This window comes from Sorex araneus, chromosome 1 (genome assembly GCF_027595985.1).
Source record: "Sorex araneus isolate mSorAra2 chromosome 1, mSorAra2.pri, whole genome shotgun sequence".
Lineage (NCBI taxonomy): Eukaryota > Metazoa > Chordata > Mammalia > Eulipotyphla > Soricidae > Sorex > Sorex araneus.
Window position 1 is genome coordinate 170,907,129 of NC_073302.1, and position 26,865 is coordinate 170,933,993.

The 26,865-nt window shown below is 39.1% G+C and overlaps 1 protein-coding gene across 1 annotated transcript in view; it reads right to left on the reverse strand.

Annotated features, from left to right (window-relative positions):
- Window positions 1–26,865, reverse strand: part of MCTP1 (multiple C2 and transmembrane domain containing 1) — a 670,427-nt gene that overhangs the window by 280,777 nt on the left and 362,785 nt on the right. Inside the window, exon 3 of the mRNA XM_055131251.1 lies at window positions 1,258–1,400. Coding sequence (XP_054987226.1) covers window positions 1,258–1,400 — 143 coding nt within the window. The remainder of the gene's footprint in view (window positions 1–1,257; window positions 1,401–26,865) is intronic.

Sequence of the window (26,865 nt, forward strand, 5' to 3'; positions counted from 1 at the left end):
ACACTGATAAAGGGATTTGTGTTGAAATATTAGATGCCTGATACTACATCATGAATGACTTTGCAATTTCACAGTAACTATATTAATAAATTTTAAAAAACCAAGAAATTAAGGTTATAATTCTTCCCTTAAATTCTTTTTATCTATTGTTTACATTTTTTCTTTGTTGGTTGGTGCAGACCCAGTGGCATCTGGGGGCTACTTCCAGCTCAGAGCTCAGGCGTCTCTCTCATCGGGTGACAACGGAGATCAAAGCTTGAGCCACCAGCATGCAAAGCATGCACTCCACTCCACTGAACTGTCTCCTTAGGGAAGGAGTTCTTCTTTTTCGCTTTTGCTTTTTGGGTCACACCTGGCGATGCACAGGGGTCACTCCTGGCTCTGCACTCAGGAATTATACCTTGTGGTTCTCAGGGGATCATATGGGATTCTGGGAATCGAAACTGGTCGGCTGTGTGCAAGGCTAACGCCCTACCCGCTGTGCTATCGCTCCAGCCCCAGAAGCTCTTCTTTTTAAAAATAAAACTACATAAAAATGAGAAGACTTGTTTTCCCTCCTTTACTGAAATAAAAAGGATTTTCACCTCTTAGTACTTTATTACCTCTATTCTTTTTTTATTTTTAGACAAGAAAGATATTTTATTTGCAAACAGAATGGTAAATCACTTGATACAATTTTTTTTTTATTATTAGTTTTTGGGTCACACCTGGTGATGCTCAGGGGTTACTCCTGGCACTGTGCTCAGGCTCAGGGTTCACTCCCAGCAGTACTTGGGGGAGTATATGGGATTTGGGATTCTGGAACCAAACCTGGGTCAGCTGTGTGGAAAGCAAGAGCCCTATACCCTGTACTATCTCTTCAGCCCCAAATGCCTAATAAAATTCTTGAACAGAAAGGTTTAATTCTATGTAAGCTTTGCTTCTTGCTGGATCACATAGAGGGTTGTTTTCACATGTTCCCCATGTACACAGCATTGGTTATCTGGACTAAGCAGGAGCTAGACTTCATCACCCTCCTATGGGACTAGCAGTAGGACCTTTTGAAGGAAAAAGCTCTCACTGACTCAACACCCCTCATTTCTGTCATAGTATCTATCTCCTTATATAAAGTAAAAAAAAAACAAGAAATTAAGGGTAGAGTTGTGCACAGAATATTCTCTGGCGAAACGTCTCATCAGACAGAGAGATGTAATAATAAATACTAAGCAGGAATTTCTGTGTCATATTGTATTACAGAGAAATAGATAAATGGCTTACCTTGACGTACAATGGCTCCCTAAGATGATCAACAAAGATGCACGTTTTCTCCTCCCACACGGGATTAAGATTCTTATGTATTATTTTACTTCTGAAAACTTCCTTTCTTCCAATTTTAAACTTCACGTATGGATCACTTGTCCCTGTTAAAGAGGCACATATTGATCCACGTTAATCATTCCTTTCCACGGAAGCCTAGAATCAGTGACACCACACAATATTATTAATAAAGAAGAGGTAATAAGATGTTTAAAAAGAGTGAAGAAAAGTTAAGATATTTAATGGGCGATCACAAGAGGGACAACTTGTGAATCTTAGAAATTCCCAAAGGAGGGTAAAAAGAGTAAGGGAATAAAGACTGCTGGAAGAGGCGCTAAGTGGAAACTTCCACAGTCTGAGAGATAACTGGGTGCTGATGCACCAAGAAAACCTAACTAGAACACCCAAACACATTGTAATCAAAATGCAAAGAACCAAAGTGATAGACTCCTTAAACTGGCAAGAGAAAAACAAAGACTCAAATACCAAGGAAACAACACAATATCTAAATCATCTCTCAAATTAAACTCCACAAACAATAAAAAAATGGAGAGTTCTGAATTAAAAGAACCTGCAAGCATAAATCCTATACATTGCAGGTTATCACTCAGAGTTGAAAAATGATAGAAGCGTTCTTAGGCAAACAACAGCAAATGGGATAGGCTGCATCTAAACTAGCTCTGCAAGGAATATTGAGAGAACTCCTTAGAAAAAAAAGTTTAATGGCAATCAGCTAAAGTTCTGATAGAAAAATGCTAACAAATATCTTCATATCAAGAATTCCTGTAAATATCAGTCGAACTGTCCTCTCAAAAGGCAGAGAGGCCGGATGGATCAAGAAACAAAGTCCCACAGGTTGTTTTTTTTTTTTTTCGCCTACAAGGACACATCTGAACTCTCATGTTAAACTCCAACTCAGAATGAAGATTGGAAAACAATCACACAAGTTAATGGTAAACTAAAAGTGAAGGATTGACCATAACTGTATCAGAGAAAATAACATTCAAGCCAAAGAAAATAAAAAGAGATTAGGATAGACATTACATACTGATTAAAGGAATCAATAAATCAAGAGGGGTTTAAATCTCTTATTAATATGTATGCACTTAATGAACGGTCAGTAAAGCATATTAAGTAACTTCTAATAGACCTGATATGACACATTAACAGAACATAATAGTAGTGGGAGATTTTAACACTACTGTCATTGGACAGATCAATCAGATCATCAATAAAGGAACAAGAGCCTTCAGTGAGGAACTGGAAGAATTGGGACTAATTGAAATGTATAGGGCCTGCCCTATACATTTTGTATACAATTGAAATGTATACAATCCTGCCCCCAAATGAAGACAGATTTTTATTGACTGCACCTGGACAATTCATCAGAATAGGTTACATGCTAAAACACAATATGAGTTTCATAAAGTTACAAATATAGAAATTATATTAAGTATCCATTCAGATGACAATTTTATAAAGGTAGAAATTATCATGTAGAGAAAATGGAAAAATGTTCAACATTTGGAAACTGAACAACATGCTGTTAAGTGACCACTTAATCAAAGAGGGAATAAAAAAGAAGAAATAAAAATAGTTCTTGAAATTAGCAAGAATGAGAGGCAAATGAACAGAACCTCTGGGACAGAGCAAAAGCTGTACTTAGTGGGAAGTTCATAGCAACACAGGCTAAAATTAGGAAAGAAGAAAAAGCTCAAATCCATAACCAACCTCAAACTTGATAAACTAGAAAAAGTAGAATAAATGAATCACGAAGAAGAAAAAAAGAAAATAATAAAAATCAGAGTAGAAATCAATGATACAGAAGTTTAAAATAAATAAAGGGAAAAGGTCATGAAACCAGAAATTATCCTTTACAGTATAAAATAAAAATACTGACTAACCCTTTGCTACACTCACACAATAAATAGAAATAAATTGGATAAGATATGAGATACACTGTAACAGATATTTCAAAAATGCTAAAGACCATTACATATTACTGTGAACAATTCTGTCTCAGAGTTGGAGAATCCAAAAGAAACGGATAAAAATTTAAAAATCATACAACCTCCAATGAGTCAAGAGGAAGAAGAAAACATGAACAGACCAACCACAAGCAAGGAAATAAAACAATAAATTAAAATATCCCAATAAACAAAAGTCCTGGTCCAGATCAGTACACTACTGAGTTCTATCAAATTGTCATAGAAGACCTTACAATTTTTTTGGGGGGGTCACACCCAGAGATGCACAGGGGTTTCTCCTGGCTCTGCACTCAGAAATTACTCCTGGCGGTACTCGGGAGACTATATGGGATGCTGGGAATCGAACCCAGGTTGGCTGCGTGCAAGGTAAATGCCCTACCTGCTGTATTATTACACCAGCGTCAAAGATCTTACAATTTAGGCTGTACCCTCACCACCATCAAAGTGCCCAAGACCCTCCATTTCTAGTTCTTTTTAGGGAGGGAAGTACAGGCTGTGATACTCAGGGGCTTTACTCCTGGTTCTATGCTCAGTGATCACTCTTGGTGGCCTTAAGGAACCATATGGGGTATCAGGGATCAAACCCAGGACAGCCACGTGTGTCTTACCCACTGTACTATCTCCCCAGCCCCTCATCTTTTATTTCTCTCTTTATTTTATTTTTAGGGCTATACTTGGTGGTGCTTAGAACTTATTCCTGCTCTGCTCAGGGGTCACTCCTATGGGGTTTGGGGGACCCGTAGGCAGTGCTGGGGATCAAACAGGTCAATTCATACAAGGCAAGTGCTTTGAGCTCTGTACTATCTCCCCAGTTCCTCTTGCTTTCTTTCTCTTTTTAAAATTTATTTTTGGGTCAAACCTGGTGGTGCTCAGGTGTTACTTCTGACTCTGCATTTAAGAATCACTTTTGGCGGTGTTTGGGGGAACCTTATGGGATGCCAGGAATTGAACTCAGACTGGCCGCACGCAAGGCAAGCACCTTATTCCCTGTACAATCTCATTCTAGTTCTTATGGCACTTTTAGCCCAGCTTTACCTTAAGCCTCCTCCCCCTGCAATACTTGATGATTTCAGTTGTGTAATCAGAGGCCAAGAGTTTGTCATAGTTTGGTACTGTCGATTTCCCTGTTTTGTTTCTCTTTAAACCAGATGCATGAGATCATCTGGCATTTGTTGTTTTTCCCCTGACTTATTTTGCCAACCTCCAGTTCCATCCACATTGGAGTCAACTCTAAGATGTCAACATTCCTTACAGTTACATAGTGTCTCGTTGTGTATACTTTATTCATTCATCTATCATTGAACATTTGGGTTGTTTCCTTATCCTGACTATTCTACTTGATGCTGTATGTATCTTTAATGTTTCTGTATTTATGGGGAATATGCTAAGAAGTGGAATCTCTGAATCACATGGGGCTACATGTTTACCTTTTTGAGACATTTCCCTACTGTTTCCTATAGTGACTGAAACAGATACCAGTAGTGAATGAGGATTCCTATTTCACCACATGCCTACCAGCACTGTCAAACCCACTTTCTTATCTGCTTGATGACCACCTCTGTCAGTCCCTATTGTCTTCATTTTACAGATGAGGTTGGGAACACTTCACTGGCTGGTTCTAGGTCAGGCTAGGACTCAATTCCTTAGAGTGAACCAGTTTGTGATTTTTTTCCCTCGCATTTCTGACCACAAGACCCATTTCAAGGCATAGCAGCTCTCTATTTGTCTCAAGAAAAATAAGAGTAAATCCGATCATTGTATAACTGAAATGCAAGCACAAAAGTTTGTAAGTCTAAAACTGTACCACATGGTGTTTCACTAATAAAAAATTAAAAAATAATTTAAGATGGAAAAAAATAAATTTAAAAAAAATTAAAAAAAGAAAAATAAGAGTAAGTCTTTGACAAGAAATGATTTCAAGAAACTAGGCATCCTGTTTGTAAATAGTACTTCATACTATTTCTTCACCTAAACAGCCTAGCCATTATTAGGTTAGGCTCGTAATGGCTAACCATTACTAGTTATGGTTAACCATTACTAGTTAAAAGTATTAACTAGTAATACTTTTCTAGTAATTTAGTGTGGGCTTGCTCATCAAACCTGTGTTCTTCCTTGAATATGAATCTCGCTTGTCTCTGTATTTCTTTGTTTTCTTATTTCCACTCTGAAAAATACTGTGTTCTCTCAAACTTTTTGTGCTTCTCCCTTTCTCTTTCCTCACATTTTTCTAAATTTAAGTTTCAATAAAACTACCTTGCTTCACCAAAATAATAATAATAACACTACAGAAGCTAAGCTTTTATTTATTTATTTATTTATTTATTTAATTTGCTTTTTGGGTTACACCAGTGATGCACAGAGGTTACTCCTGGCTCATGTACTCAGGAATTACTCCTGGAGGTGCTCAGGGAACTAACTATATGGGATGCTGGGTTAGCTGCGTGCAAGGAGAATGCCCTACCTACAGAATTTAAGAGTTTTTGAGAGGACATGCATTTCTAAGTTCTTCCCAGAAACATTTTCTTCCATCAGTGTATAGGTGAATTTTACAGGTCAAAATCCTTATAGAGTGAAGTCAAACTGGTTCTGAGTATGCAACTGGCTAATCTAGTTGATCTTAATGGTAGAGTTTGAGTTATTATAAAAGAACCTATGCCACTAAAATTTTACTCAACACAGTGCGTCAGATATAGTACCATCATGCAATTTGGTGTCTTATATAAAAAATATGACTTAGATACAAGTTCTATAGTTCCTATAATTTTACAGCTGAAGAAACTACAGTATAAAACAGGTCAGTATATCCCTCGGTCAGACAGCTGGGATGCTGAGTTTTCAATGCTACATGAGTCCTCCTCCAAAGAGATTTCATGTTTGCTGTTAAATTGGAATGCCATCAAAGGCGTTAAATATCTTGAAGAAAATAATGACCACAAGTGTTGATCTAAGGGTAAGATTAGGGTTAAAAGAAAAGAGTTTTCAGTCTACAGGACAAAAATATCAGGACATGGTGAAGAGACATGAGAGAAAGAATGTTTTTAGATACATTGAAAACATGTTACAGGGTAAAATACTTCATAAGCAGGGTGACCTGGATCGGAGATATCAATATGCTAGCAAATTTTCAAGCCAGGAATGACAGGAAAGACAGATTCAGATATACATACATGGTGAGTCAATAATCAGAGTCATCATTCTCAGACATTTTCACTCCACAGGATAAAACTGGCTACAGGCTACACTGTCCCCCTGCCCCCACTTCCCCTTTTTTTTGTTTTTGTTTTTCCTTTGGGGCCACATCTGGTAGTGCTCAGTGCTTATTCTTGGCTCTACATTCAGGGATAACTTTTGGCAAGCTTGAGGGACCATATGGGATCAGGGATCAAACACAGGTTGGCTGTGTGCAAGTAAAGCACTATACTCACTGTACTATCTCTCCATCCCCAACACTGCTCTCCATCCCCAACACTGCTTTCTTTCTAACCATTGTTTAGAACCTCCTGGATGCTCCAAATTAATATATATATGCATATATATATATATATATAAAATTTTGTTTGTACTCAAAGCCCTGGACCAAGCCCAGGTCCTCATGCTTGCAAAGCAAATTTTCTACTATTGATATACACATATACATACCCAGCTCTCCACACACATGTAGTATGTATATATACAAACTATACACACATACATATATATATACATGTATATGTTAATAGCCTCTTCTGCCCAGATCCCCCATTTTCCAGTAGCTAGGCGGTCACACCCAGAAACTTCCCCCGGCGCCGTGTAATCCCACCAACGGCCAACATCCAGAGACTATATGACCAAGCTCCCAGAAGAGAGCGATGCAGAGTTTCTTGCCCCTGCGCCTGGCTGTCTTCACCAGAGCCCCTCAGAGGGGGTGGGTTGAGTTTCCCTTCCCACCCTAAGCAGAGCCCCCCATGATCGATGACCTCCAGAACCCAGCCACAGCCATGCTCAAGGCCCCTCTTCACATCTTCGAATGAGCCTCACACATGAAGGAACCAGCAGAGGAACACAGGTGTGTGGGACCCGGGGCCAAGATCTCCAAGCCTCCTCGGATTGGGACTCGGCCTCTTCCGTTCAGATCCCCCATTTTCCAGTAGCTAGGCGGTCACATCCAGAAACTGCCCCCAGCGCCGTGTAATCCCACCAATGGCCAACATCCAGAGACTATAAAACCAAGCTCCCGGATGCGACATCTTATAGCCTACTTCTCCCCTTTGGAGAACCTGGCAAGCTATCGAGAGTTTCCTGCCCATATGGGAGAGCCTGGCAAGCTTCCTGTGGTGTATTCATATGCCAAAACCAGTAACAATGATGGTTCTCATTCCCTGATCCTGAAAGAGCCTCCATGCCGCACCGTTGGGAAATACAAGTAAAAAGAGGCTTCTAAAATCTCAGGGCTAGGATGAATGCAGATGGTACTGAGACTGCTCGAGAAAATCGACAATCAATGAGATGATGATGATGTTAATAGTGTGTGTATATAGCATAAAATATATGCTTTGGGGCCATATGCATCAGTGCTCAAGATCTATTCCTAACTCTGTGCTCAGGAATAACCCCTAGAGATGCTCAGGCGGGTGTAGAGAGTGCTGAGTATTAAATGGAGTCTTCCAATGACTAAAGCTTCCCTCCTACCCTCACTCCCCCCTAGGCAAACCTAAAAGAAATTAATTACAATAGGTTGGGTATCATGTTTACAATAGTGTCTGCTAAACGCTTCAAGTGTCCAAGAACGTCAAACAAAATCCTTTCATTCCCTTCAATCTGCCTCCTCATTACTTCCTTACATACTGGCATTGACATTCTCAGCCCCCTAATGCTGGGCAGGGGGCAGCGTTGGGGGAAGAGGTCGCCATCATTTGATACCTTCTATTTCTTTGTCTTGTTTCTTAAGATACCATAGTTCAATGAGAAGCAATATTTTTCTTCTCCCTCTGACTGAATTTGCTTAAGTTGCTAGCCTCCAGTTCCATCCAAGTTGCAGCAAACTACACGGTTTTATGCTTTCTTATGGTGGCACAGTCCACCATTTTGTATACATGCCACAACTTTATCTATTCATCTATCATCAAAAATTTGTGTTGTTTCCATAACCTAAGTAGAGGCACCAAGCAGCAGAATCACTAGGTCGCAAGGAAGCTCCATTCTTTTTTTTTTTTTTTTAAATTTTTATTAAATCACCATGTGGAAAGTTACAAAGTTCTCAGGTTTATATGTCAGTTATACAATATTCAAACACCCATCCCTTCACCAGTGCCCAAATTCCACCACCAGAAACCCCAGTTTACCCCCCACCCCCACCCCCTACCCCCTACTGTATAACTAATGAATTTCACTTCATTTTTTCTTTACGCGTCCGCACGACTTAACATTTATAATTGTCATCAATGTGAAAGGGTTCCATTTGAACAGGTCAGACTTGGGGGGGAAACTCCAAATAATAACAGTAAGTTTTTGTTGAAATATTGAAGGTTCTTAATGTAACAGCCACCTCTGGACTATGAGCTAAGCAAAAGCCCCACGCTGGCCAACGTGGCGTGGAGTACACCATACTATGAGGCGCAGGAAGGGGGATGAGGGGGAAAACTTTAAAAAAAAAAATGGAAAAGGAAAAAGGGAAGCTCCATTCTTTGTTGAGAAATCTCCAAACTGCTCTCTGCCCGCCCTCTGTTTCTGCAGCGGGCCTACAATTCTTAGGTGCATCCTGCAGCGATAATGATCTTGACCTCTCTTTGGGAAGTTCTACCTTTATTTTCATAGCTACAGAGATTTCATATGATTTGGAGGGTCTTATATTGTAACAGACTTTCCAGTGAACTCAATTCCTTTTATCATAATGAAACCTCAAGCAAATCTGAGCCTCTAACACACTATTTATATGCAGTAAATTTTAAGAATTGTGAAATCAATGATATATGATACAATGTATAAGGATATTATTTATTTTTTTAAAGTTAGATTATTGTTTCAAAAATAAAACTAAAAAAATATATGTGCCTATTCTGTTTTGTTGCCATATTTAATACAACCACAAGATGGCACTAACTCTTATCAAATAAATTGTGGTTCCATAGTTTCAGTCATTTTCTATCAATTGGGCTTTGTTATTCGCTAGACCATAACCATCCTTAAAACACTTTAGAATGGCTATAACTATATAAAATGGGAAAATAAATACAAAAGGAATAAAGATGAAGGAAATAAAAGTTTAAGAATGCCATTAAAATCATTTTCATACTTAACATTACTTATAATCTACTTAAAATTATTATTTTATTTTGCTATCATAATTTTATGCCTCAAAATTTATAGAGTATCCTAGACTGGGAGTAACAATTGTTTATTTCTGAATCACAGAATCAAGCTATTTTCAAAAGATGATTTTGTAATATGTTTGCGTGTAGTACAGGAATGTATGTCTTCAATATTTGATTTTATTCTGTCATCCTTATTTACTTTTTGGTACTAAGCTGAGGGGCATTTCAATGTTGTGTGTGCTGGTTTGAGTTTAATTTACACTTAAGTTCTAAATATTACCAAACTCTGAATGGGCTGCCTTTTGTGTAGCAATAAACAAAGTAGACACAAGAGGGCAGCCTCTTTCCTGAAACTAGTATTAAGGCTCTAACAATACTCATCTAGATTTTAGTCTCAAGCTAAATGATCCTGATTTAAACAAATTCAAATACATTTTACATTTTAGTTGGTGGACACCCACCAACTAGATGGTCAGATTCCTTCGTCAAATCCCCGAATGAACGATTTGGGGCTCTTCCTATTCCTGGAGCAAGCAGATATCATTGGGCTGCACTAGCATGAGACAGGGACAAATGGCGACGTTACTGGCACTCGCTCGAGCAAATCGAAGATCAACGGGATGACAGGTGATGACAAGTGACATTTTACTCCAAACTTAGATAATAAAACAGTAAGGCTACTCTTGCTTTGGGGACCCCCAAATCCCATTTTTTAAAAATGCTAAATTTAAAATTTTTCTCTGTATTAGGAGATGGAGGAGGTAGAGAAGAAAAAGAGGAAAAAAGAAACTAGAAAATAAAAAAGAGGGAGGAGTGAATGCAAACATTAAGTGTGAGCAGTTCAAACGAATTGAAATTTGTGGTGATGGGTTTTGTCACCGTGAATGATTCTCAGAAGAGGCACTGTCTTTGAAGATCTGCATCACAAAAGTCAAAAAAACCCCAAACTCTTTCAATGTTTCTGATCTTTTTGGCATTTATTTTATATCTACTACAAATATTCAGTCATTTGAATTCTCATATCTATAGCTTTTGAAATTTTCAAAATAAGTAGATTTCCCCAGTCAAGGATTTCTGTTATGGGGCTGGAGAGATAGGATCCCATATGGTCCCCTGAGCACCACCAGGAACATTTCCTGAGTGCAGAGCCAAGAGTAACCCCTGTGCACCCCCGAGTGTGACCCCAAAAAGCCCCCCCAAGAGGATTTCTATTATCATTATTGTTGTTAATATTGTTATTTTGTGTCTTCGAGGGTTGCATCCAGGTCAGCTGTGTGCAAGGGAAATAAATGCCCTACCTGCTGTACTATCTTTCCAACCCCAGAGTCAAGGGTTTCTAATAAAATTTCACACTCATACTTTTCACAAAGAGGGAACTTCCACATAAGTGAATCTCCAAGGAAACAGATGTTTGCCATGCCAACCACCAAGATTGTTATTAAATGTGAGAAAATATTCCCCTGTCTTTTGCATTTGTGGGCAAACAACAATGTAGTTCTAATGACACAGAATTCTTTGTGACTACATGTGACTGGGAAAATAGTATCAAGGTTCTAGGAAGAAAAAATGAAATCATTTGTAGAAAAAAGGTGAAACTGGAGTAGGACTATTTTTAATTTCTTTAACTTCCAGCCAAATGCTACTACTAAAGGTCAGAAGATGTTTCTTTAATCACAGAGATTTTCTCCTGTGGGCATTTCTTTAAGTTGTTTATTCTACATATTCTTTTTGTGTTCTGCTTCATTCTTTTCCACTTGGAGTTGGTATAAACTCAACAACAGTATTATTTATATTATACACATGCAGTGAGTAGAATCGTAAAAATCACTTCAGCTGCAAGGAACCCAAGTTTTCTAATTGGTACAGAGGAGAGCAATTTACCCCAGAAGCAACTGCCTTGGGCTTGTTATGTGGGTGAAAAAGAAACTATTATATTTGAGCCATTGCATGCTTTAAGATCTATTTATAACTGATAGAAAATCCTAAATGTTAGGATTCTTGTCATTAAAATTCTACTTGCAATAGCAGTTTAGCTTAAGCTAGGTACTTCATAATTGTTCTTAAGTCCCTCATTTTAATTCTTAAAATAGCTCTGAAACTGTTCCCTTTTCCTGCTCATTCAGGATAGAGCTGATTATTCTAAGAATCTTCCTTTAGCCTGGCCTCCCAGTTTTCCTTCAAAGCTATCTTTCAGAATTCTCTCTGTCCTATCAGGTGACTTGATTTCCCATAGTTTATTTGTCTTCCTTTCTTCCTTCCTTCCTTCCTTCCTTCCTTCCTTCCTTCCTTCCTTCCTTCCTTCCTTCCTTCCTTCCTTCCTTCCTTCCTTCCTTTCTTTCTTTCTTTCTTTCTTTCTTTCTTTCTTTCTTTCTTTCTTTCTTTAAATTTACTCATTGAATCACTGTGAGAACAATTACAGAGCTTTTGTGTTTGAGCCTCGGTCATACAATGATCAAACACCCCTCCATTCACCAGTGCACATTTTCCACCACCAAAAACCCTAGTATACCCTCCATCCCACTCCTATCCCTACCTGTGTGGCAGATAATTTCTACATTACTCTCTCTCTACTTTGATTACATTCAATATTTTGACACCAGTCCTACCATTATTATTTGGAATTTTCCCCGAACACGCAGACCTGCCAAAAAAGCAACATTAGACAACTTGTTTCCTATTACTAGTTCAGAATAGCATATGATGTTGCACGGCCACTCTGTGAGATCTTGGAATTCTAAAATTTTAATAATTAGGTCTGGAGAGACTTCTACCAAGAGCCGCTTGGGTCCAATATTTGTTTGTGTGGGGAGCGTTCATGGGCGGCATGTCGGGTCCCGTTGAGGCGGGGGAGAAGGACCCGCTCCACCCCTATCCTGAGAGGCCCAGTGTGTGTCCTCACTGCTGGCCCATACCTGGATTATCCAATGAGATCTGGAAGATGGTGGCCACTGGGCTTCCCAGGGTATGGGCGGAGGGATGACACCTTTTCCCATCTGAGGTGGCCCAGCGAAGGAGGCCTAATGCAAAGTCCAGAGGCATTTCTGGACTCTCAAGTACTGGTCTAGGAAGAACCCAGATCTGAGATCACTGACTATGGATCAGTATTCAAAACTTCTCCTGGCTCAGGAGACTTTGCCCAACTGTGAGTGCATTTTTATCATCTTATTTCTCTCCAGGGAAACTTTGGATCTTAATCTGGCTTCTTAAATATAGGGGACTCCAACACCTACTGCTTTTTTCTTTTTCTTTTTTTTTTTTTTTTGCTTTTTGGGTCACACCTGGCAATGCACAGGGGTCATTCCTAGCTCATGCACTCAGGAATTACCCCTGGTGGTGCTCAGGGGACCATATGGGATGCTGGGATTCGAACCCGGGTCGGCCGCGTGCAAGGGAAACGCCCTACCTGCCATGCTATCACTCCAGCCCCACCTACTACTTTTTTCTTTGTTGTTTTAGTGCCATGGCCTCTGAATGTAGCAGGACATGTGATCTCTTTAGTAGAGAATTTCTCATTTTCCAAGTAACAAGTGTCACCTGTGGTCACATCCTGTTTTAGGGGAAGTGGCTGGCACTCCCAAGGTTCTTAGGGATTACTCCTGGCTCTGTGCTTAGGGATAACTCCTGCCAATGCTGGTATGGATGCCAGGAGTCAAACCTGCCATGTGCAAGGCATGGCAGCCATGTGCAAGGCAAGCGCTCTACCTGCAGTCTGATCTCTCTATCCTTGATACCACATCCTTGCCGTTGAAGTTGAAATGACATCTACTACTTCTGCATCTTCAGATGAAAAGCTTCCCACCAGAGAAGGGAGCCTCTGTTGGCAGGTAAGAGCTGCTTGACCCACCTCAGCTCTCTCATGTCTGGACAGAACGTGGGAGAAAAACATGTTTTAAAAACCATCCAATCCATGCATTTCTTGTTAGCAGAAACTAAATATGCACAATAATGCAACCTTCCAGATACAGTATGGTTTTTTACTGGAATAATTATTCGACTTTCATATCCAATTAATTGTGCCTGTGAATTCCATTCAGTTTCACAAGAGTAGGTGGCATGAATAAGCTTTTCCTGTAGCGTGGCTATTCCCAGGCCCTAAATATTTGACAGAATGAAAGCTATAATTCATTAGAGGGAAAAAATGAGTTCAAGGGAGAAGGAGCACAACTTTCTGAATACTTACTATGTGCCTGGGGCTTTTGATGCAATATTTTATTTAGTTATAACTATAACCCTGTGAAGTGTGTTGAAATAGGAGGCATTTGACTGATATTAGTGAGTAAATATACACTATGAGCACTTTACAGACAAGTAATCTGGTTCAGGGAAGTCAGGTGCCTGTCTCCACAGGCACTTTTCTTCTTTCTGTCTCTGTCTCTGTCTCTCTTTCTCTCTCTCTCCTTTGGGGCATTGTGGTTTGCAATACAGTACTGAGAATTATCGTGTTTGTTCCTTTATCTGTTTTCAGCACACAGTTCTTATCCAGAGTGATCATTTCCAACTATCTTTGTCATTTAATTGATTCTTTATTCTGAATTTACTCCAATATACCATGATGGTTAAGCTTCTTAATCAACTGACCTGTGCTATTTACTTCAAACTATCTTTATTTTTAGTTTGGCTTTTCCAAAAAATATCCCCACCCCAGAGACTGGGGTATTTATTAGGAGACCACACATCTCACTGAAGTTGACAGTTAATAATGCTGAACAGTTATCATGGTAGAGTGGCAGTTGAAATGGCTGAGTAATTTTAATTTTATTATGGAGAGATTGTCTTTTATTGCAGCAGACCAAAAAATCTCAGAAAAAAAAATCTCAGAAAGCAGCTACTCAACTACTCAATCAATATAGATTTGCTTGCATAATAATATAAATTGTTATTACCATATATTAATTTTGTTAAGTTGGGCACTTATTTAAATGCCCACAACTGGAATTCTCTGAAAAAAAGAGTAAAACTGGGGCTGGAGCAATAGCACAGCAGGTAGGGTATTTGCCTAGCATGCAGCCGACCTGGGTTTGATTCCCGGCATCCCATATGGTCCCCTGAGCACCGCCAGGGGTGATTCCTGAGTGCAGAGCCAGGAGAAATCCCTGTGCATCGCCAGGTGTGACCCAAAAAGAAAAAAAAAGGAAAAAAAAGAGTAAAATTGTTCAATGGTGCTCTAAAAGAAAAGTATTAAATAGTATAATATTTAATCAGACAACTTTCACTGTATCACTGTATCATTGTCATCCCATTACTCATTGATTTGCTTGAGCGGGCACCAGTAATATTTCCATTGTGAGACTTGTTGTTACTGTTTTTGGCATATCAAATATGCCACGGGTAGCTTGCCAGGCTCTGCTGTGTGGGTGGGATACTCTCGGTAGCTTGCCGGGCTCTCCAAGAGGGATGGAGGAATCAAACCCGAGTCGGCTGCATGCAAGGCAAATGCCCTATTCACTGTGCTATTGCTCCAGAATTGAAGGAAATAAAGGCCATTATTACTCTATGCATAACAGAGGGGGATTGATGCCATTTAGAATAGTGGTTAAGAACTTCATCTAGTGGGGCAAGAGAGATAGTACAATGGGTAGAATGCTTGCCTTGCATGCAGTTGACATGAGTTCAATTTCTAGCATCCCATATGGAGGCACCATCAGAAATGATCCTTGAGAATCTGAGTATGGCTCATTGAACTGCTGCTGAGCCTGTTGGCTGAGTGAGGTTGGGGTTCACCCAGACATGCAGTGTATCACCCACTAGTTGTATGAAGTTGTATAAGTGACTTAGCCTATAAGAAAATGGAAATGGTCATAGTACTTAATTTAGTCATTGTGAAGGTTTTATTATGTAATTCATCTAAAGTACTAACTAGTGACCTTAGAGATACTATAATGGGTAGCATGCTTGCCGCACACACATTAGACCTGGATTCAATCTCTGGCACCTCATACGGCACCCTGGGAACCACCAGGACTAAGCCTTGATCACACTTGAGTGTGTTCCTAACACTAAAATCAATAAAGTACTAACGAAACCCAGTCCTTAATACAAATTAAACATCAATAACTATTTGCAGCCATTCTTAATCTTATTCAACGAGACAAATTAATATAATTACATATAAATATGAAAATCTGAATCAGTATAATTGAAATATTTATAAGCTCATCAAATGGGTATCAGCGTTATGATTTCACATGTTGAGCAGTTTTAGCTGAGCTACTTCCTTAATCATTTAAGAATGTAGCACTGTAGCACTGTCATCCTGTTGTTCATCAATTTGCTTGAGACACCAGTAATGTCTCCATTGTGAGATTTGTTACTGTTTTTGGCATATTGAATACACCACAGGTAGCTTGCCAGGCTCTGCTGTGTGGGCGGGGTACTCTTGGTACCTTGCCAGGTTCTCCAAGAAGGACAGAGGAATCGAACCCAGGTCAGCCACATGCAAGGCAAATGCCCTACTCACTCAGTCTCATTCATTAACATTTAAGAACATAAAAATAGAAAATAGAAAAGTAATGATTACTATTTCTAAACAAAAGGACTGAGGAGTCCCCTGAAAATAACTGCTCTAGGTAGGATGATCATTTTCACAGTGTTAATTCTTCTAATCTATGAATGTAGAATACTTTTTGTTGGGGCTGGACTGAGCTATCAGGGCGAACCCATGTATACTGTACCGTACTACGGACAGGAACATAAGGACCCATGAAAATGGGCGAGATTTCTCATGTATCCTGACTGGTTTGGATGAAGCTGAACATTTTCACCCTTCAAGCTGCCTTCAGAAAAATAATTTCAGTATATTGAAAAGAGCAGTTTTCCTTCTCTCACAGAAGCCTGGCTGGTCTTTGACATGCAGATGGTGTTAGCCAGGCCTGACCTTTGATATTGTAAATTGTAGGCTCTGGCCCAGCCTACTCTTTGGGATGTAGATTTCAGGTGCTTTTAACCCAAGGAAGGTTTTGGTTTTGGTTTTGCATCTTCTTTTCTGAGGCCTAGATTACTGGCCTGCAGATACAAGGAAATAATGTTGCCTCAATGTTCTTCCTGTAACATCTTTTGATGCCTTTGGTGATGTCACTGTATTGCGCCCTTTAGAGCTACCGTGATCAGTAAAAAGAGGTCCACAAGGCCCTCTGCCTTTGCTAAGTGCCAGAGAGAGCCTTAGTCCTCCAATCAAGACATTTCTTCTGCATGCCTTATCTCAGCGCCTCCGACCACACGAATATTCACACAACAACCTTTCCATTTCTTGGTTCCCTCTTCGATTTCTTTCAACAGGGACTCACATACTGATACATATATCATACTGATACATATATCAGTATGTACATATACATATATCATACTGATACATATATCAGTATGTGTATCAGTATGTCATTGATATATGATATATGTCATGACATACTGATATATGACATTCACATCCTTGTTAAGTCAATTCCTAGATATTTGATGTTTTCAGACATTTGGAAATCTACCATTTTTGAGAGAAAGAACCAAGCTGGTTGAGATTCCTGATCTTTCATGAGCAACAAGTGAGCTATAAAAGGATTACAATTCCCAAGGACAGCAGTTGTAAGGGTAATGCAGATAAAGAAGAATGTACTCTGTTGCCATACAGAACAATGAAGAAGAAAATTCTCTCCAGATAGAATTCTGATTAAGAAATTTCTCTGTCTCTTCTGTAAGAGGCATTCATCAAGCATGCCCATGGGGTTTCTCTGCTAAGTAAACTTGCTATGGAAAAGTGAATGCTTTCATGATTTTTTTCCCCATTATATATTACATGTTTGTGAAAGTAGTAAGTAGATATTACAGATTTTATTTATTTATTTTATAAATAACATAGGCATTATTTATAGATTGTGAGGAACTGGCCCAGGACAGACCACAGGAATCTATTTAGCTTTCTTAAGACTCTTTTACAGGAGCCCACATTGTAGAATAACTTGTCTATCTGTCCCTGAGCAAGGAATTTGGATACAGGCACCCTGGGTCGCAAGAAGGGTGGTGGTCAGACCAGATAACAAGACCCATATCACAAAAGCCATATCACAGGACCCAGGACTGCCCCCAGAACCGGGACATTCCTGAATATTGGCGCGAGTACTGATCTCTAAAACCATAGGCTAAGGAGTGATGTCCTTTGAAATGGATTGGTTAAGAGAGTTTGTAATATTACAAATCTATTGGCTATGAAATGCACGGGCTCTGCTGTAACGGCCGGGGAAGGCCTATATAAGATCTCCTTTGAAGAAGCTCAGGGTCTTTTGCCCAACCTGCTGGACCTGCATGTCCACGTAGGCGGCTGGACCCTGGCTAGCCAGTCTTACAATAAACCCTGCTTCTGTTTGCAGTCTCTGGAGTCTCTTTGTCGTTATAGGGAGACCTCGATCCACGCCCTAACATAGATAATAAGTATACAAGAGACCACATAGGAACTAATGAAGAATTTCTTTTTTATAAATGAAAAATGAAATTTATTTATATGTATTCACAGTCTAAAACTAAAAGGAACTGCAACATTATTCATGACTCTCCTAATTGATAAAAATTAAGAATACAACAAATATATGAAAATGCTTCATAGAAGAGTAAAAATTAAATATACTTATTAAGAAATTGACACTAGTGATGGAATTTGTATTGACATATTATATGCCTAAAACTCAACTATCAATAACTTTGTAAATCACAATTCTTTAATTAAAAAATAAAAAAGAACATAATAAAACATTTTATTTTTAAAATTTATTTTTAAAATTTTATTTAATTTAATTTTTTTATCAATGAATCACCGTGAGGGTACAGTTACAGATTTACATATTTTTGTGCTTGTCTTTCAGTCATACAATGCTTGATTACCCTTCCCTCCACCAGTGCCCATTCTCCTCCACCAATGACCCCAGTATGCCTCCCACCCTCCCATCCCATCCCCCCTTGCCCCCCCTCGCCCCCCGCCTCTGTGGCAGGGCATTCCCTTTTGTTCTCTTTCTCTTTTTGGGTGTTCTGGTTTGCAATAGAGGTATTGGGTGGCCATCGTGTTCAATCTATAGTCAACTTTCAGCATGCATCTCCCATCCCGAGCAAGCCCTCCAACCATGCTTTTTCCCCCAGCATGTGAGGCTGGCTTCTAAGCCATGGAACAAACCTCATGGTACTTATTTCTACTATTCTTGGGTGTTAGTCTCCCATTTTGTTGTTTTATATTCCGCAGATGAGTGCAATCTTTTTATGTCTGTCTCTCTCTTTCTGACTCATTTCACTTAGCATGATACTTTCCATGATGATCCACTTATATGCAAAGATCATGACTTCATCTTTTCTAACAGCTGCATAGTATTTCATTGTGTAGATGTACCAGAGATTTTTTAACCAGTCATCTGTTCTTAGGCACTTGGGTTTTTCCCAAATTCTGGCTATTGTAAACAGTGCTGCGATGAACAATCAAGTGCTGTTGTCATTTCGACTATACTTTTTTGCCTCTCTGGCATATATTCCCAGAAGTGGTATTGCTGGGTCAAATGGGAGTTCAATTTATAATTTTTTGAGAAGCGATCACATTGTTTTCAAAAAGGGCTGAACCAGTCAGCATTCACACCAGCAGTGTAGGAGGGTCCCTTTCTCCCCACATCTACACTAACACCGGTTGCTTTTGTTCTTTTGGATGTGTGCCAGTCTCTGTGGTGTGAGGTGGTATCCATAGTTGTTTTGATCTGCATTTCTCTGATGATTAGTGATGAAGAGCATTTTTCATGTGCCTTTTGGCCATTCATATTTCTTCTTCGAGAAAGTTTCTATCATCTTTGAAGATTCCTTTAGCTTCAATATTGTGGAAGGTTTTACCGACCTTATCTTCAATGTACCTTATGGATTGTGGTCTGATGTTGATCTTTAATCCATTTTGATCTGACTTTTGTGCATGGTGTTAGGTTGGGGTCTAAGCCCATTCTTTAGCATGTGGTTGTCCAGTTATGCCAGCACCATTTGTTAAAGAGTCTTTCCTTGCTCCACTTCACATCTCTTGCTCCCTTATCAAAGATTAGATGACCATACATTTGGGGTTGTGTGTAGGGATATTCCACCCTGTTCCAATGGTCTGCAGCTCTGCCTTTGTTCCAGTACCATGCTGTTTTAATTGTTACCGCTTTGTAGTAGAGTTTAAGGTTGGGGAGGGTGATGCCTCCCTTTGTCTTTTTCCCAAGAATTGCTTTAGCTACTCATGGGCATTTGTTGTTCCATATGAATTTCATGATTGCTTGATCTACTTCTTTGAAGAATTTTATGGGTGTCCTTATAGGGATTGCATTGAATCTGTATAATGCTTTGGGGAGTATTTCCATTTTGACAATGTTGATACTCCCTATTCGTGAGCAGGGGATATGTTTCCATTTCCTCATGCCCTCTTTTATTTCGTGGAGTAGTGTTTTATAGTTTTCTTTGTAGAGGTCCTTTACTTCCTCAGTTAAGCTGATTCTGAGGTACTTGATTGTCTGGGGCATGATTGTGAGCAGGATTTCTTTTTTCATGCCGCTTTCCTCTTTCTCATTATTTGTGTATAGGAAGACCATGGACTTTTGGGTATTGATTTTATAGCCCGTGACTTTACTGTACAAGTCTATGTTTCTAAGAGTTTCTTGGTAGAGGCTTTAGGATTCTCTAAATATAGTATCATATCATCTGCAAATAGTGAGAGTTTGATTTCTTCCTTTCCTATCTGGACACTTAATATCTTTTTCTTGCCTAACCGCTATTGCATGTACTTCCAGTACTATATTGAACAGAAAGTGTTGAGAGTGGGCATCCTTTTCTTGTCCCTGATCTTAGTGGTAAAGCCCTTAGATTTTCCCATTGAGGATGATGCTTGCCATGGGTTTGTGGTAGATGGCTTTGACTATCTTGAGAAAAGTTCCTTCAAAACCCATTTTGGTGAGAGTTTTCATCATAAACAGGTGTTGGATCTTGTTAAATGCTTTCTCTGCATCTATTGATATGACCATATGGTTTTTATCTTTACTTTTGTTGATATGATGAATTATATTGATTGATTTCCAAATGCTAAACCATCCTTGCATCCCCGGGATGAATTCCATTGGTATTCATGTATGATCTTTTTGATGAGTTGTTGGATCCTATTTGCTAATATTTTGTTGAGGATCTTCCCATCAGTGTTCATCAGGGACATTGGTCTATAGTTTTCTTTGTTAGTGGGGTCTTTGTTTGCTTTTGGTATTAGGGAGATATGTGCCTCACAGAAACTGTTTGGGAAAGTTCCTGTGTCTTCAATTTCCTGGGAAAGCTTGAGAAGAATTGGCAACACATCCTCTTTAAGTGTTTGGAAGAATTTGCTAGTGAATCCATCTGGACCTGGGCTTTTGTTTTTTGGGAAGACTTTTGATTACAGTTTCAATTTCCTTGATATTAATGGGTCTATTCAGGTATTCCAAGTCTTCTTGGTTCAGTCTTGGGAGATTGTAGAAATCCAGGAATTTATCCATTTCTTCTAGGTTCTGTTGTTTCGTGGCATACAGACTTTCAAAGTAGTCTCTGATGATCTTTTGAATTTCATTGGTTTCTATTGTGATGACCCCTTTTCATTTCTGATTCAGTTTATTAGGATTCTCTCTCTCTTTCTTTGTGAGTCTTGCTAGTGGTTTATCAATCTTGTTTATTTTCTCAAAGAACCAGCTCTTGGTTTCATTGACCTTTCGGATTGTTTTCTGGGTTTCCATGTCGTTAATTTCTGCTCTAAGTTTTATTATTTCTTTCCTTCGGTCTGGTTTGGGTTCCTTTTACTGATCCTTTTCTAAGATCTTGAGCTGTGAAGTCAAGCTATCTATGTAGGCCCTTTCTTTCATCCTGAGGAATGCTTGCAGAGCTATAAAATTTTGCCTTAACGCAGCTTTAGCTGCATCCCATAGGTTCTGGTAGCTTGTGTTTCATTCTCATTTGTTTCGAGGCATGTTTTGATTTCTTCCTTGATTTCCTTCCTGACCCACTCATTGTTCAACAATGAGTTGTTTAATTTCCATGTGTTTGATTTGGTGCTCTGCATCTGTGTGTTATTAGCTTCTATCTTCAGCGTATCATGGTCTGAAAAGATAGTTGATACAATTCCTATCTTCCTCATTCTATTGAGGTATGTTTTGTGATCCAGCAAGTGGTCTATTTTGGAAACTGTTCCGTGTGCACTGGAAAAGAATGTGTATTCTTTCATTTTGGGGTGTAAAGCCCTTTATAGGTCTATTAGCCCTCTCTCTTCCATTTCTTCCTTCAGAGCCATTGTTTCCTTGCTGAGTTTTTTTCTTATAGATCTATCCAGAGGTGATAAAGCGGTATTGAAGTCTAACTGCTATTGTGCTGCTGCTATTGTGAGGCGATGTCCTTCTTAAAGTCTGTTAGCAGTTGTTTTAAGTTTTTAGCTAGTTGCTCATTACGTGTGTATACGTTTAAGAGTGTGATTTCTTCCTGTTGTACATATCCCTTGAAAAATAGAAAATGACATCTGCTGTCCCTTCTAATTTTTTTCAACCTGAAATCTATGTTGTCAGATACTAGTATCGCCATCCCAGCTTTTTTGAGGGAGTTGTTTCCTTGGAGGACTGTTTTCCATCCTTTGACTTTGAGCCTGTGTTTGTTCTGACTGCTCAGGTGTTTCCTGTAGGCAGCAGAAAGTTGGGTTTATTTTCCGAATCCATTTTGCCACTCTGTGTCTCTTGATTGGTGCATTTAGACCATTGACATTGAGGGAAATTATTGTCATGGGATTTTGTGCCATCTTTCTGTGGGGATTGTTGTTCTTATAGGATTTGTCCTTGTCTTACAGTAGCCCCTTTAGTCCTTCTTTTAAGTTTGGTTTTGCGTCTATGAAGTTCCTGAGCTGTTTTTTATCTGTGAAATAGTGTATGGTTCCTTCAAGTTTGAGTGAGAGTTTAGCCGGATAAAGTATTCTTGGTGAGGCGTTTGTTTCATTGAGCTTTTTCACTATATCCCAGGACTGTCTTCAGGCTTGGAGGGTTTCCTCTGACAGGTCTGCTGTAAATCTAAGGGGTGCTTCTTTGTATGTGATTTCCTTCTTTGACCTTGCTGCTTGCAGAATTGTGTCTCAATCCACAACATCCGTCATTCTGACTATCATATGTCATGGAGTCTTTTTATTCGGGTTTCTTTTTGCTGGTACTCTTGGGGCTCCTTGGATGCCTACCTTCTCCAGCTCTTGGAATTTCTTAGCAATGGTGTCTTTAAATGTGTTTTTTTTTCATTGGGGTTATTTCCCTGTGCTTCTGGTACTCCAATGATTCTTATGTTGTTCCTCTTGAAGTCATCCTCGAGGACTTTTGATTCTCCCTATAGCCATTTTGGGTTTTTGCCATTATTGTTGTCTATAAGCTCTCTGCAGCTCATCTTCAAGCTCACTGATTTTGTCTTCGGCTGTAACCATTCTACTTTGAGGGCACCTACTGAGTTTTTAATTTCATCTGACGATTCCCTTATTAGTGTCACTTCTGTTTGTAGCTTTGAAATTTCTTCTCATTTATTCCTGTATTTTCTTGGTGGACCATTCCTATGCGTTCACATCCTTCCTTAATTTATTTGATGTCTTTTCCATGGTTGCTTTGAGTTTGTTGACCATATTCAAAATTTCCTCTCTGAATTCTTTATCTGTGAGGTCATATTTGTGAGTAACCCCTGTTGAGGCTTCTGAAATCTTTTCTTCATCCCCTCCTCGTGGTGGGGATTTTCGCTCTTTCTTCAAGTTGTTATGGGACTATAGAGATGGAACCTTCCAGTTCTCTATCCCTATTCCCTCTTGCTGCAAGAGGAGATTCTGGATGAGCTAAGTTGATAATGGTAACCTTTTCCCCCTTCTAGAATACTTCCTTACTCTCAGGCACTCTTCCTGGTTTATATGGGGCCTCTAGTGAAGACTTGAGGCTATGATCTCTTTATGAAGGGCTTGTGCAGCTTCTTGTGTTCACTTACAGTTTTTGTGAAATTAGAATAGGCTAACGGACTATCGGCATATAGTGATTGAGATGGCCAGGGTGTTCTTCAAAGAATTAGGTTATACAGCTTGTGACCTAAGTCAACAGAGAAGGGAATAGGAGAAAATACCTGTGGGCACGTTAGTGGCCAGCATCACAGAAGGCCGTGCCCCCTTCGAGGCCACGCCCCCTGACATAGCGGACACGCCCCCATCAACCTATTGGGGAAATAAGGCTGGAATCCGGGGGGCGCTGCACACCTGGTCTCACACACCTGGTTGGGGAAGGGCAGAGTTAGGGCGGCGAGCAGTGAAGCTTGGCGGCGGGAAATAGGGGTGCTGCCTGAAGAATTTATTTGTAGATCATTTTTCAAGGATCCTTGATTTACAACTGGATATAGTAGCAATATGGAATTTTGGGCTGAGTTTTTTTTGAAATTATGAATGCCCTCTATGCAACAGAAGTTTAAAACATATTTGTTTACCAGAACGGTGAAATGACAATATACATGCTTTCTTCTGCCTGTGTATATGACTGAATGATAGCTCTTAGTTCCCTCTGAAATTAAGAGAGGTTGGCTGGAGCAATAGTACAGTGGGTAGGGCACATGCTAACATGAGTTCAATCCCTGGCACCCTTTTTTGTCCCCTGATTCCTCCAAGAGTGATCCCTGGATGCAAAGCCAGGAGTATTCCCTGAACACAGTCAGGTATGGATCCAGAAAAAAAAATTATTAATGGCTACGTTACTGTGTTCTGGTCTATTAAATATATATCCAGAAAAAGTTATGTGTCAATTCTAAGTCTGTCTCATGAAGCCTCCCCTGTGTGACTCTTACTCTATTTTATAGGCTAAAGAGACAAGACTCTGAGGGCCAAAAAGGAAGGTGGTAACACTAGATGGGAAAAAAACGTCATATTTCTTTATGACAGTGTGGAGCAGAATTGAGGCCCAACTCTCTGTCACCAATATGATGCTATACTATGATAAGAGCAAGATATAGATTCTATTATGCTGTCATTATTATATGGAGTTCATCTGTTTTTAGTTAATTGCTTTAATACATACCAAAAATCACAGCAATTATAATTTTAGGTGGAAATGATTTTTTAAAATCAAGACTTAAGGGCTTTAAAGACAAGATTTTTATTGCTACCTATTAAACACATTAAAAAATTCAATTTTCAAAATACCTTACAGAGATTTTTAGTTTATTCAAATAATGATTCTTTATGAAGACTTAATTTGCAAAGTCTTAATATTATGATATAATTTAAATAACAGAATTACAGGCTGGAGCGATAGCACGCAGCCGACCCGAGTTTGATTCCTCTGCCCCTCTCGTAGAGCCCGGCAAGCTACCGAGAGTATGGAGCCCATGCAGCAGAGCCTGGCAAGCTACCCGTGCGTATTGGATATGCCAAAAAAGTAACAATAAGTCTCTCAATGAGAGACGTTACTGGTGCCCGCTTGAACAGAATTATATACTACCTCTGTATTTTATTAAAATGTGGTGACCTTAAAAATAATATTCACATTTTTAACAGTTTATTTATTCCTTTAGTTGATTAAACTACTTTAATCAAGAGCAATAAAGTAAAAAGAGTCCTGTGATGAATACTGGTCATCATTCCCTTAGGGAATATCATTCCCTTAGGGAATATTGTGTCTTCAAAACTAGGTGATGAGTGAAAAGTCTTATAGGAATATAAGTCTTAGAGTTGGAAAAGATTCTATCCAATCTTTCATTGAATGTAAGAATCCTAGTAACCAGAATGATAAAATAACAGATGGTCAGTATCAAGAGAGCCTGAAAGCTTCCAACCGAGCACTTAAAAATTAAATTCCATTATTTGTTGAACATGTGCATTGTGTGATATGGTATATTTTTATAAATATTTGGGCTGGAGCGATAGCACAGCAGGTAGGGCATTTGCCTTGCATGCAGCCGACCTGGGTTCGATTCCTCTGTCCCTCTTAGAGAGCCCGGCAAGCTACCGAGAGTATCCCGCCCATATGGCAGAGCCTGGCAAGCTACCCATGGTGTATTCGATATACCAAAAACAGTAGCAACAAGTCTCACAATGAGACATTACTGGTGCCTGCTCGAGCAAATTGATGAACAATGAGATGACAGTGCTTATATATTTTGGACAGATCTGCTATAAAATGTACATTACAGCTATAACATTTCCTCTATCCAAAGCACAGATTCAACAACACTGAAAACATGAGATCCAAACTACAACCTTCAAATTTTGCAATGTCCCTCACAAAAAGGGCACCTGGGGACACTGGTGGAGGGAAGTTGACACCGGTGCTGGGATTGGTACTAAGTATGCAAGGCTTAAAACTCAACTATTAATAACTTTGTAAACGACAGTTTGTTAAATAATTTTAAAATGTATACTATAGACCTAATGTGCTGCTTCTGCATCATTGTAAGGAAAATAAAAGATATTTGAATGATACTGTTTCAAGCATGTGCAGTCCTAAATATATTTGCCATCTCATAATGATTTTATATACACACACACACACAAATATGTGATTGGAACAGTTCTATATGTGAGATCATTAAAAGACACAGTAGGGGCCATAGATGTAGCTCATGCAGTGAATTGTGTGTCTGCACGCAGAGGCCCAAAGTTCCTCAGACTCTATGTTTCCAAAGTACTGGTGGGTGTAGCCATAGGGCTCCAGAACTACTGGATCCAGGCAGCAGCACATCACTGAGTCCCAACAACGAATGATTAGGTCCACGATATAGGGCAGAGTATGTCTATGAGTGTTTTCAGCTCCCCCACCAAAGGTTCTCACAGAAAATAAAGAGGTATAAACAGATCTCATTGACTATTTTCAACAGGAAAACGTTTAAAGGATATGCTTCCAAAAATTAGCAAATATATTTTTTAACTTTTTGAAATACAAGCTTAAATGGTGCGATTAAAATTACCCCAGATCATTAGTTTATTAATTAAAAATTTCTATTTTTAATTTTTTGCATTTTTCAATGATCAATTTTTGATAGTCAATGGTTATATAAGTTTTATAAGCAAGTAAAAAGATAAGCAAAGCAAAATGTTAACACCTACAATGTAACTAAAATACTTGAAGAACAATGAAAAAAACCTTCGCCCTTTATGCTAAAAACAGTTAATAAGTGTGTAATGTGACAAGTGACTTCAAAACTTGCAATTATCCTGCTAAAGCATGTCGTCACCGATAAAGGAAAAGACAGCAGATCGAGGGTAGTAGTAGGTGTTGTGAGCCCTTGTTCCCATCTTCAACAAAGTATTTCCTTCA